The following is a 13,086-nucleotide window of genomic DNA, read 5'->3' as shown; positions in this document are numbered from 1 at the left end:
TAATGGTGTTATTAACAAATCATAAAAATAAATCTCTACCAATTAATCTACTGCAAATCCAGATATAACACAAAAGCTCAAATGGTGGAGATCTTTGGGAATTCACCTGTTTCAATATAATTGCAAACAATCAAGCTAACTACTGCTGTTTTATCTTGTCTCATTAACTAATATGTAGTCAATAAATGTGAGTTTTTTAATTCATTCACGGGAAAGTGGCTGGGCCAGCATTTATTGTCCATCCCTGGTTTCTCCTGAGAAGGTGGTGGTGAGCTGCCTTTTTGAACCGTTGCAATCCACGTGCTGTAGGTAAACTCACAGTGCTGTTAGAAAGGGAGGTCCAGGATCTTGACCCAGCGACAGTGAAGGAACGGTGACATATTTCCAAGTCAGGATGGCGAGTGACTTGGAGGGGAACGTCCAGGTGGTGGTGTTCCCATCTATCTGCTGCCTTTGTCCTTCTAGATGGCAGTGGTCATAGGTTTGGAAAGTGCTGTCTACGGAGCCTTGGTGAATTCCTGCAGTACATCTTGCAGATGGTAAACACTGCTGCAACTGTGCATCGGTGATGGAGGGAGTGAATGTTTGTGGATGTGGTGCCAATCAAGTGGGCTGCTTTGTCCTGGACAGTTTCAAGCTTCTTGAGTGTCGTGGGAGCTGCACGCATCCAGGCAAGTGAGGAGTGTTCCATCACACTCCTCACTTGTGCTTTGTAGATGGTGGATAGGCTTTGATGAGTTACTTGTTGCACGATTCCTAGCCTCTGACCTGCACTTGAAGCCACAGTGTTTATATGGCTAGTCCAGTTCAGTTTCTGGGCAATGGTAACCTCAGGATGTTGAAAGTGGGGGATTCAGTGATGGTAATGTCATTGAACATCAAGGGGCAATGGTTAGATTCCCTCTTGCTAGAAATGGTCATTGCCTAGCGCTTGTATGGCACAGATATGGGATACATGCCTCTACTTGCCTTTATTAGCCGAGGCTTGGAATATAAGAGCAGGGAAGTTATGCTGGAGCTGAAAAAATGCTGATTAGGCCAAAGCTAGAGTATTGCGTGCAGTTCTGGAATCCGCATTATAGGAAGGATGTGATTGCACTAGAAAGAGTGCAGAAGAGATTTATCAGGATGTTGCCTGAGCTGGAGAGTTTTAGTTATGAGGAGAGATTGGATAGACTGTGGTTATTTTCCCTGCAGCAGAGGAGATTGAGGGGTGAAAAGATTGAAGTGTATAAAATTATGAGGGGCATAGATAGGGTAAACAGGAAGGAACTTTTCCCCTTGATGGAGGGATCAATAACCAGGGAGCAGAGATTTAAGGTAAGGGGCAGGAGGTCTAGAGGGATGTAAGGAAGGATTTTTTCACCCAGAGAGTGGTGGGAATCTGGAACTCACTGCCTGAAAGGGCGGTAGAGGCAGAAACCCTAATAACACTTAAGAAGTATTTGGATGTGCACCTGCGATGCCATGGCATACAAGGCTATGGAACTAGTGCTGGAAAATGGGATAAAAATAGTTAGGCGCTAGTTTGACCGGCACAGGCTCGATAAGCCGAAGGGCCTTTTTCTGTGCTGGTGACCTCTATGACTCTATGACAAATGTTACTTGCCATTTCTCAGCCCAAGCCTGGACATTGTCCTAGTCTTGCTGCATTTGAACATGGACTGCTTCAGTATCTGAGGAGTCACGAATGGTGCTGATCATTGTGCAATCATCAGCAAACATCCCTACTTCTGATCTTAAGATGGAAGGAAGGTCATTGATGAAGTAGCTGAAGATAGTTCGACTGAGGGCGCTACCCTGAGGAACTCCTGCAGTGATGTCCTGGAACTGAAATGACTGACCCCCAACAACCACAATCACCTTCCTTCTTGCTAGATATGACTTCAACCAGTGGAGAGTTTTCCCCCTGATTCCCATTGACTTTAGTTTTGTTAGGCTTCCTTGATGCCACACTTGGTCAAATGCGACCTTGATGTCAAGGGCAGTCACTCTCAGCTCACTTCTGAAGTTCAGCTCTTTTGTTCATGTTTGAACCAAGGCTATTTAAAGCAAAAGAAAATTACTGGAGGGTTGAACAGGAATAGTTTTAGCTGATCCTAATTAGTATTTACAAACTATTAGTCATTAAAAAGGTATGAGGTAGATTTTGAACTTCCTGTCCAATGTGAAACCGGGGTTGCAGATCGAATGCTTATTACAGGACATGCAATTTTCATTTTCAACAATGCCAGTTTAGGTAGTTTCAATATTGGATATGCAATACCAGTTCCATGAATAGCAAGTTGCAAATCTACATCTATGGGCAGAATTAATGCCCTCCTCCATGGCGATTTTCGTGGTGGGGGCATTCAATAAAGCAGGAAGTTGGCAGATGGGGACCTCACCGCCTTCCCACCTCCAGCCTGATTAAGTCTGTGGTAGGAAGCTCCAAGGTCGGCCTTCCCACCTCACTGCCAATTGAGGTCCTTAGATGGGTAATTAATGCCGATTCCCTCCGTCGCTGGTATAACCCAGCGACAGTTGAGGGCTCGCCATGTGGGCTGCTTGACAAACAATCTCCTGCGGGTTTGCTGGCGGGCTGCCAGGAGAGGTCCCTCAGTGCCTGATTCAGGGACCTGACATTGGAAGGCCACAGTCAGTTGAGAGCCAACTCTTGCACTTGCTGCTGACCCCCATTCCCGGTCCCAACCGCACCCCGCAACTCCGTTCCTGCCATCACTCATCTGTGGCCTGGGATCTAGCAATTATACAATCAGCCTCAGATGGCTGTCATACCAACAGCAGCCAACACCTCCCCACTGGCGCTGTCATTCAATAGAGCTGCTGCTTCTGATTGGCCAGCAGCTCACAAAGGGCCCCTGGGATTCTTGATCCGTGGAAGGCCTGACTCTGGCCTGAGTAGCATTTAATTTTGGTGTGCCTTCCCTAAAAGTGGCAATGTGAGGCTCCCACTCACTTTCCAGCTGCCAGGCAAGACGTCCAACACCTCCATTTATCCTACCCTATGTGTTAAATGTTTCAGTAAGCGCTCCCAGCAGTGGAAAACTCCAATAAGTGGGTTCCAGATAACTTGCATAGGGACATAATAAATTCATAAAATTAAATGTACAAGAATATATCATGTTTCTGCATGTTTCACATCAAGATGTGGCGTTTAGTCTACAGAGATATTCACTGAGTCTATGCTAGAAGTTGGCAGTTATGCTTTGAAAGCAACATAGATCCGAAATAGGGCTGAAACAGTGTAGATGGTACAACTCACACTCTCTTCAATCATGGTTCCTCACCAGGCACACGGGATTGGCGAATTTAATCTACGGGCCTTCTGGTTCTAAATGTTCCTTAAAATGGCCAGGCATTATTTTACTTGTCCAATTATTATAATAAAAATTATTCCAATTTTATTTTCAAGGATATGGGCCAAGTGCTGGTAAATGGGATTAGGTAGGTAGGTCAAGTGTTTCTCACGTGTCAGTGCAGACTCGATGGGCTGAAGGGCCTCTTCTGCACTTTGATTCTGTGATTTGTCCTCTTTTATAAAATAGAAATAAACATACTGAAATCAATCAGCAGTTAGGCAACAACAGACAAGTTCACATTTCAGACTCTTCATCAGCATTGGAATATTAATTTGTTTGTTCTTGCCACAGCTGCGACCTGAGTATCTCCAGTTCTTTCCTTTTCTTTAAATTTTCCAGCATTTTGCTTTTTGCCTTTTTTATAGTTCACTTATACCTTAGAGGACCCCATTTTGTCAAAGCCATATAAATAACTAGTTATCTGAAAACAATTTGCGGTTTAAAAATTTGCTCTTTAAAACTAATTAAAAAGTCAAACACAATAAAAGTCTACAAATTGTATCCATGAAGGATTTATTGTAATTAATAGTGTTCATTTTATAGATACAGAACATGACTTGTTTTTAATTTCATTTCCAGCATCTGCACTTTTCATTGCTGCACCATTTCTGCAAGTTCCCTTTATTTTAAGATTTACAGGCGATAATGGACCTCCTAGTAACTCCGGCGGTGTGCTTTCTATCGTCACCAAACGTCCCCAAAAACCCTGAAGGGAAAGTAAAACACATGCATTCACCGCTGAGCTTCCATTGCGCTGTATGCTGATGGTACAGTTCTTATCTAACTAAACATAGTTCTTTCCAGAAAAACTGCAAAATAGTGTCAGTGCCTCAGTTTTTCAAATTAATGTGGTGACATTGCTTTAAGTAGATTTTACAAATTACTTCTCCTGATGAAAAAGTTCTCGCACAATTCACAGATTAAACGTGGATCCTTGATGTTGATGAATTTAATTTTTGGATCTTCTGGTTCTATATATTTAAAATAGCTATGCATGACTTCATGTTAAATTTTATTTATATTTTTTGTTCTCTTTTATAAAAAATATAGAAAATTTTCAGCGATTGGATAGCATCTGTGGACCAAAGAGACAAGTTAGCATTTCAGATATGAACCCTTTTCAGAACTGGATCAGCTGTGAATGACACAAAGATTTGTGTAAGTCTTAGGAACCTGGAAGCAAAACAGAAGATTATCATGTCTTGATGTAATTGGGGGAATGGGATAGCTGATGCCATTTAATGTAGATAATGTAATGTCATACATTAGGTAGGGCTAACCCCTAATATGTATGTGCCATGCAGGGTTTCAAACTAAAGTCTGTTGTGGGAGAAAGACATAAGTGTAATAGTGCATATGTCTCTAAAGGTCCATGACCAGTGTTGTTATGCTATAGCAAAATAAAATAGAACATTAGGGTGTATAGCTAGGATGAATCGATATAAAATAAAAGCATTATAGTGTCCTTGTATAAGAGCTTGGCCAGGCTTCATTGAGAGTATTGTGTCCACTTTTGGTTCGCTCACAAAGCGGGTGATATGAAAGGATATTGGAGAGGGAGGGGGAGGATCCAGTCATTATGGTCCATTGTGGAACAGACAAAATAGGAAAGAGTAGCCAGGAGGTTCTATTTGGAGAGAATCAGGAACTATGAGCTAAATTAAAGTACAGGATCTCAAAGGTTTCTGGATTATTACCCAAGCCACATGCATTTCAGCATAGCGATCAGCAAATTAGAGAGGTAAACATGTTGCTGAAGGAGTGGTGTGGGAAATAGGGGTTTCATCAGTTATGGCACAAGAAGGTGCTGTAATGTTGTAACAGGCTCCATCTGAAGCAGACTGAGGCCAAGGGCCAATCTGAAAGGGTTAATAGGGCAGTGACAAAGTAGAACAGGTAGTGCAGTTAAGAGCTAAAAAAATACATAGAAGAGATGAGTAAAATTAATAGTCAGAAATTGTACCTTAGTCACTATAGATAAAGTGAAAACTTGAAGATGTAAAGTAATTAAGGCAGGAGAGAGAAATAGGAAATGTATGAGCAAAAGATTAGACCTGAAAGGCAGGTTAGGCTGTGTGGCCCAAACATTCTTTATACAAACACATGGAGTAAAAGGGGAAAAAAAGTAATGCTTTGCAGGGATAATTTCAACTTGGAGGGTATGATAGATGGTCATTATGAAGACTTGGGCCTGCATTTTCAATCTGGGATCAGGAACCTGATGCTTAGATCATTTTCTTGTCCTAACCCCACACCCTGTCAGTGGCACTCAGTTAGTGGTGCCAGGAGCAGCCTGGAGATGGGACGCAATAACTGAGGACTCTTTTGAAAAGGAGAGTGGCAGCCATGACTGGGTTTACCATTCGGTGATGAGATGAAGCAGCAGGGTGCTCAAAGGCCCAGCACTGGCATGAGCAGGCATCCATGGGTGTACCAAGGTTCTCTGATGCCTGTCTTGAAGTTTTAACCAAGGCAGTGGCTGATAGGTGAGAGAAATTGATCCTGGTGTCTGGCAGAAGAAATCCACCCAGAGGCGCTAACAGGGCCTGGATGGAGGTGGAGACGGAGATCATCAGCAGAGGAGTTACCAGAAGGATGTGGGTCCTGTGCAGAAGAAGACTCAATGACCTGAAAAGGTCTGGAAAGGTGATTGGCAAGCAACACCCAGGTGACAAGTCTCCAACTCTGTACACAGAAACATGCACACTGAGTAGCCTGAGTTCCCATAGTTGTCTCTAACATTGTCAGAGCAAGTGGCCAGGTGCAACACTGAGAGGTCAGCCACCCTCATATATGGGGCACAACTGAGGAGGGAGCATCACTGAGGAGCAGAACAGCTCATGTGAATGTCATTCTGGAATTGGTGTCGAAAGGCAGCCTACTCATACATCATTCACTCCCCATCTATAAGAAAAGCGAGTGTGCAACTCTCAGAAAATATCTTGGATGGGTGGTGGAGTGGTGGGTTTCCACACTCTAATCCTGATGGAGGAGGTGTCACTAGACATTGTTGGGGTGCCACTGCAGCAGCCAGTTTGATACAACTGAGTAGCTTGGTGGGCCGTTTTGGAGGCGATTAGAGCAACCACACAGCAGTGGAATGGGTGTCACACATACGCCAGACTGGGTGGCAGATTTGCTTCCTGAAAAACATTAGTGAACAAGATTGGTTTTTACAAAACCATTATGGTTACCATTACTGAGACTAGCCTTTTATTCCAGACTTATAATTGAATTTAAATTCCACCTGCTGCTGCAGTGGGATTTGAATTTGTGTCTCTGAAGCATTAGTTCAGACCTCTGGATTACTAGTTCTGGATTACCATTATGTTACCTTTCCTCTGTAACAAAGTTTAATAAAATAAATAAGATATAATAAAATGGGCCCCAGCAGCATTAGAAAACAAACTATGACACGGAGCCACATAAGGAGATATTAGGTCAGACGACCAAAAGCTTGGTCAGAGAAAGAGGTTTTAAAATAAGAAAGCAAGGTGGCAACTCAGAGAGGGTTAGCGATGGAATTCCAGAGCTTAGGATCTAGACACGACACCAAGATGGAGCAATCAATGTTAGGGAAGCTCAAGAGGTCAGAATTAGATGAGTGCAGATATCTTGGAGGAGTATTGGGATGGAGGAAATTACAGGGACAGGCAGGAATGAGGCCATAACAATTTTAAAATCAAGATGTAGCTTGACTGGGAGTCAATACAGGTTAGTGAACACAGGGACTTGGTGTGAGTTGGGACATGGGCAGCAGGGTTTTGGTTGACCTCAAGATTATGGAAGTTAGAATGCGGGAGACCTGCCAGGAGTTTGTTGGGATAGTCAAGTCTTGAGGTAACAAAGGCATGAATAAGGGTTTCAGCAGCAGGTGAGCTGAGGCAGTGACAAAGTCGAACAATTTTGAGGAGTTAGAAATTTACAGGGTTTTATTGATGGCATGAATATGTGGTTGGAAGATCACTTCAGAGACAAATATAACTCCAAGGTGGGGAGCAGTCTGGTCTAGTCTCAGACAATTTCCAGGGAGAGGAATGGAGTTGGGAACTAGGGAACAGAGTTTGTAGCAGGGACCAAAACAATGGCTTCAGTCTTCCTAATATTTAAATGAAGAAAATTTCTGCTCATCCAGTTTTGTATGTTGGATAACCAGTCCCATAAACAGTGAAGGAGCTGAGAGAGGTGATGGTGAGGAGAAGAGAGCTGGATGATGTCAGTTTCCATGTGAAAGCTAATGTTTTTGGATGATGTCGTCGAGGGGTAGCAGGTAGATGAGAAATAGGAGGAAACCATGGTAAGGTTCTGAAGGGAACATCTGAGATAACAGTGCACCAGCGGGAAGAGATGCCAATGCAAGTGATACTCTAGCTACAATTAGATAGGTAAGAATGGAACATTGCTGTTCAACAACTGAAAGGTGTTGGAAGAAGATGGTGCGGTCAATCATGTCAAAGGCTGAAGCCAGGTTGAGAAAGATGAGGAGGGGTGGCTTTTCACAGTCACATAGAATTTGTGACTTTGATAAGAGCCATTTCAGTATTGTGGCAGGGGCAGAAACCTGATTAGTGGGATTCCAACATGGGGTTAGGGGAAAGATAGGCACAGATTAGGGAGGCAACAACATGTCCAAAGACTTCGGAGAGGCAAGGGAGTTTGGAGATGGGATGTAGTTTGCAAAGATACTGGGGGTCAAAGATGTCTTTTTGAGCAGAAGGGTATTGGCGGATTTGAAGGAAAAATGGACAACATCTGAAGAGAAAGAACAATTTGCAATTTCGGCTAATATGGGGATCAGGAGGAAAGTTGAGTGCTCAGCAGTTCTGTGGATGTTGGGAGCATGGACAAGATAAGCTGGGAGAGGGTATGAGGAAGAATAGGAGAAAAGCTAGGAATGATATAGGGGAGAATTTTCTCTCCGTCGGGGGGTGGTGGGGGGGGATTGGGCAGGAGCAGGCGTAGGCGTGTGTGCAGCCTATTGCCGCTGTGATCAGCTGGGCGCCGCCATTTAACATGGGCTGGCCAATTAAGGCCCGCCCAACGTGACGCATGCCCAGATGCGCTAAGCGCTATCTGTGTGGGTGAGGTGGGGGGGGAGGGTGGTGGTGGCGGCGGTTGCCTGAGTCAGGGCCTGCACTCTTTTGCACATGCACCTGAAAGAGCACAGAAATTTAATAAAGGGAAAAAAAAATTAAGACATGTCCCCTCATGTGGAACTGTCACATGAGTTGGGACATGTCTATTCATTTTATTAAAATTTTTTATAAGACTTTAAAATCCTTTGTGAAACCTCACCCCGCCCATGGATGAGGTTTCATGATAAATGCGAAGGCCGCCTGGGCTCTTCACCTGCCCGCCAACCTTAAGGTTGGATGGGCAGCTCAGTTAATTGTTTCAATTGATAGTTAACTGGCCTTAATTTGACAGTTTAGTGGGCATGCAGCAGATTCGGCTATGCGCCCGCCGAACTGAAAATCTGAATGATGCGTGGTGACGTTGGGATGCACACCCGACGTCACTGCGCGTCATTTTATGCCTTGGCGAGTGGGCCCTGCCCCCGCTCGCCGAGCAGAAGATTCTGCCCATAAATTCAAGATTAGGGCAGGGGCTCCATACAAGAAAGTTGGCCAGGTGGACTGGTGGAAGGGAGGGACTTTGCAGGAGCAGCTGATTGAATTGTCTTGACAAAGAATTCCATGAATTCCTCGCACCTGTTGGGGGCAAGGTTGGAGGGGGGAAGGATTTAAGAAGACAGATTAAAGTACAGAAAAGAAGCCAGGTGTTATCGCTACATTCAAAAATCCTGGAATAGTAAGCAGCCTTAGCAGAAAAGACCAGAACTGAATAGTATGTGTCCTGTGGTGGATGGCTAAACTAGTTGTCCACCATCTTCTTTCAAATCTGTGTCCCTTAAACTTAAGAGAGCAGAGATGAGGGTCATACCAGTGGAACGCCCAGAATGAGAGAGAGTAACATTTTTTTTTGCAGAACCAAGTGAAGGTGAGGGTGGGATTGAGAAAATCAGTAGTTGCAGAAATGTTGTGGCAAATGGAGGGCCAAAGAGTGGATGGTTAGGATTTTGAAAGGACTGCTGACAGTGAAATAGGGACTAGTTGCTTTCCAGGGACAAATTCTGAAGGAGGTAGAGTTAGGACATGGAAGTAGGATTTGGTGGGAGAGTTATACAAGGAAGTGATCAGAGATATCTGCAGTATTTTGCCTTTATTATATTATTATGGTCTTATCCAATCCGCAAACATTCACTCCCTCCACCACCAATGTCCAGTAGCAGCCATGTACCATCTACAAGATGCACTGCAGGAACTCACCAAGGCTCTTTAGAAAGCACCGTCCAAACCCACAACCACTACCATCTAGAAGGACAGGGGCCTGGGACGAGCAGGATGATGTGAGATGGCAAGGTCAAGGGAACTGCTGTAACTACGTGTTGCGGCAGTTATATGGGGGGTGAGATTTATGGAGGATAAGACCACAGTGAACTCACAGCAGAGAGGGCATGATGAGTTTAAAATGATGATGAACAAAACATAATATAAAGGACAGTCTACTAAACTGTTCCTTGGAACTCACTGATAATTATCAAAGTTTGCTAGCATGTGTGGGAATTACTTACAGTTGTGTATAAACCTCCAATTTGAGTCGTACGGACATTGATGTTCAGGCCTTTCTTCTTGAGTTTGGAAGATTCTATGGTGTGTTCTTGATGTTTTTTAGCTTCCTAAACACAAAGAATTAACTAAAATATTAGTAATAAAAATAATAAGAAATGGAGGAATCATTCTTTAAAACAAATTTAATTATTAAGAAAGAACTTTGCATACAAAGGTATTTTGCTAAACAAGGTTTATTTGAAATTAAGCAATTAAAGAATTAAAGTAAAGGGGCAAAGCTCTTAATGCAGGACATGTACTAGATTGAGCTTGTGATCACGGAATCCCTGTGGGAAGCTTCAGTCACAGGAAATCTTCTAGATCAAGATCATCCGATCATCTGCCACATCCCTCACTGACCCATGCCTAATGGGCAAAACTTCCTTTAAAGAGCCCCCCTGCCCTAGCCCTGAACTCATATTGTTCTTTAGTTTCTCTCCTATCTTATCTCATGGCCTCTGCAAGCTCAGCTTGTCCATGAGATGCACCTTCTGCTCCTATGGTCCTATTCCCACTAAACTGCTAACCAGCAAACTTCTCTCCTGATCTTCATGTTAACAGCTCTCTACCTTCAGGAATGGTAGCTTGCTGGTAATGGTACTGCACTAGTAATTCAGAGGCCTAAACTAATGCTTTGGAAATGTGAGTTCAAATCCCACCACAGCAGTTGGTTGATTTTAAATTCTGTTCTTTAATAAAACTGGAATTAAAAATAAGCTTGTCACAGTAATGTTGCCATGAAACTATTCGATTCTTGTTGGTTTAGGGAAGGGTATCTGCTGTACTTACCTGGTCTTGCCTACGGACTAAAAATTGTAAGTTAACCAGTTTTCTTCAACTTGTTTTAAAAAAAGAAGTTTCCTACATAATAAATCAATCATTCTGAGTTTATTGAAAGAAGCCTGGTTAAAGTCTTTTTTATTCTGGTTCTAACAATAGTGAAAGGAAACATTTGGCCATTTTGGTGGGTGAATTAAACATTTACACTTATGGTGCGACCTGCAGAGTAGTGGGACTAGAGAAACTGTGTACTACTCCCATCCCGGTCATAACAACATAACTCATGAGCTCTATAATAATACTGGGGAGTCCTTGAGATGCTCATGAGATAAAATAAAAGAATCCATTCAAACTACAGTTGAAAAAAATTGCTCCTCTTAGAAGCTTATGAAACTGTCAATCAAACACAGCCATTGAAACACCCTTTGAAAAAACTTTCTCAAGTGCTTATCAACCCATCAAAATAAACAAACAGCCATTCAAAAATCTCTTCAAAACATTTGATCCTATTATCTGCTCATAAATCTCTAAATCAAACAAAACACACTGCCCCCTCCACAGGTTTGTAAATAACCTCTGCTGAGCTAAAACTATTGGTGGGGTTTGGAACTCAGCCATGCATTTATAATGAAATTCCATGGCACAACTGAATAGACAAACTCTCCAGCCCTGCAAACAAGGCATCAGAGATCAGCTTACACGATCGGCAAGGAACAACTTCATGTATGGCACTTGTGGCAGAATTTGCCTGTTCAGCTGTCAAAAAATGTGTAGCAGATGATCTCATCTGACCTCACCGGGTGGAAGGATGCCAATTGGGCATTGCACTTTAGGAAGAATGTTACGTTATTGGAGGGAGTGCAGAAAAGATTAACGAGATTGGTTCCAGCGCTGAGAGACTTCAGATACCTGGATAGATTGCAGAAGCTGCGGCTGTTCTCCTTAGAGAAGTGATGGTTGAGAGGAGACTTGATATAGGTATTCAAAAGCATGAGGGGTCAGGACAAAGTAGATAGAGATAAACTGTTCCTTTTGGCCGAAGGGTTGAGAACCAGAAGACACTGATTTAAGGGGATTGGCAAAAGAACCAGAAGTGTCATGAGGAAAAACATTTTTACACAGCAAGTGGTTAGGATTTGGGATACATTGCCTGAGATATGGTGGATGCAGATTCAATTGTGGCTTTCAAAGTGGACTTGGATAATTAGCTGAAGAGAAAAAGTTTACAGGGTTAGAGGCAAAGGGAAGAAGAGTGCTCATTTAGTACCAGATGCCAGAAAAGCGGCCTAATAATTTAGAGACAGTGGAGAGGTCAAAAGGAGTGTGGTGAACACCACTACCTGGAAGCTCCTTTCCAAGTCAGTCACCATCCTGACTTGGAATTATATCGCCATTCCTTCACTATCGCGGAGTCAAAATCCTGGAATTCCCTTTCTAACAGCACTGCAGGTGTACTTACACTACATAGACTGCAGCAGTTCAAGGTGGCAACCCACCACCACCTTAAGGGCAACTAGGGATGCGCAATAAATGCCTGCCCAGCCAGCAAAGCCCATGTCCTGTGAATGAATGAAAAAAAGAAGGGAGTGGGACTAGCTGTGTTGCTCTTGCAGTGATCCAGATAGACATAAAGGGCAAAATAGCCTCTTCTGTACTGTAATCATTCTATGATTCTATAGCTATCCCTCTGCTTTCTTCTCAGCCTGTCTGTCACAATTATCCCATCATCTTCCTCAATGCCTTTCCACTATCATCTAGCTGGGTAGGATGCACTTGCCTGGTTCTATTCTCATCTGATAATCATATACAGAGAAACACCTAAAATGGCTTCTGTTCTCATTCTCGCACCATTACCTCTGCTGTTCCCCAAAGATCTATCTTTGGTCCCATTCAATTTCTTAGCTACATGCTGTCTCTTAGTGACATCACCTGGAAACCCAGTGTCAGTTTTCACATGCATGCTGATGGCACCTCACCTCTCCACTGCTTCTAAATGATCAGATCGCTTATTCAGCATCTAGTACTGAATGCGCAGGAATTTCCATTACTTAAATATTGGGAAGACTGAGGTCATTGTTTTTGGTCCATGCTACAAACTCTGTCTGCTAGCCATCAATTCCATTCCTCTCCCTGGCAACTATCTGAGGCTGAACCAGACTGGTGTCTTACTTGATCATGAGGTAAGCTTTGACTACATATCTCGGCCATCATTAAGATGGTTAATATCCACCTCCATAACTTCGCCTGAGTCTTCACCTGCCTCAGGTCATCTG

The 13,086-nt window shown here is 43.2% G+C and overlaps 1 protein-coding gene across 1 annotated transcript in view; it reads right to left on the bottom strand.

Annotated features, from left to right (window-relative positions):
• Positions 1 to 3,894: 3,894 nt before the first annotated feature.
• LOC121276004 (cilia- and flagella-associated protein 69-like) overlaps positions 3,895 to 13,086 on the bottom strand; it is a 153,223-nt gene continuing 144,031 nt past the window's right edge. The window contains exons 22-23 of the mRNA XM_041183949.1: positions 9,997 to 10,101; positions 3,895 to 4,068 (exon numbers count right to left, since the gene is read on the bottom strand). Of these exons, the coding sequence (XP_041039883.1) occupies positions 3,895 to 4,068; positions 9,997 to 10,101 (279 nt within the window). The remainder of the gene's footprint in view (positions 4,069 to 9,996; positions 10,102 to 13,086) is intronic.

The sequence above is a fragment of the Carcharodon carcharias genome, chromosome 3, assembly GCF_017639515.1.
Source record: "Carcharodon carcharias isolate sCarCar2 chromosome 3, sCarCar2.pri, whole genome shotgun sequence".
NCBI lineage: Eukaryota > Metazoa > Chordata > Chondrichthyes > Lamniformes > Lamnidae > Carcharodon > Carcharodon carcharias.
This window is presented reverse-complemented; position numbering and strand designations above follow the sequence as displayed.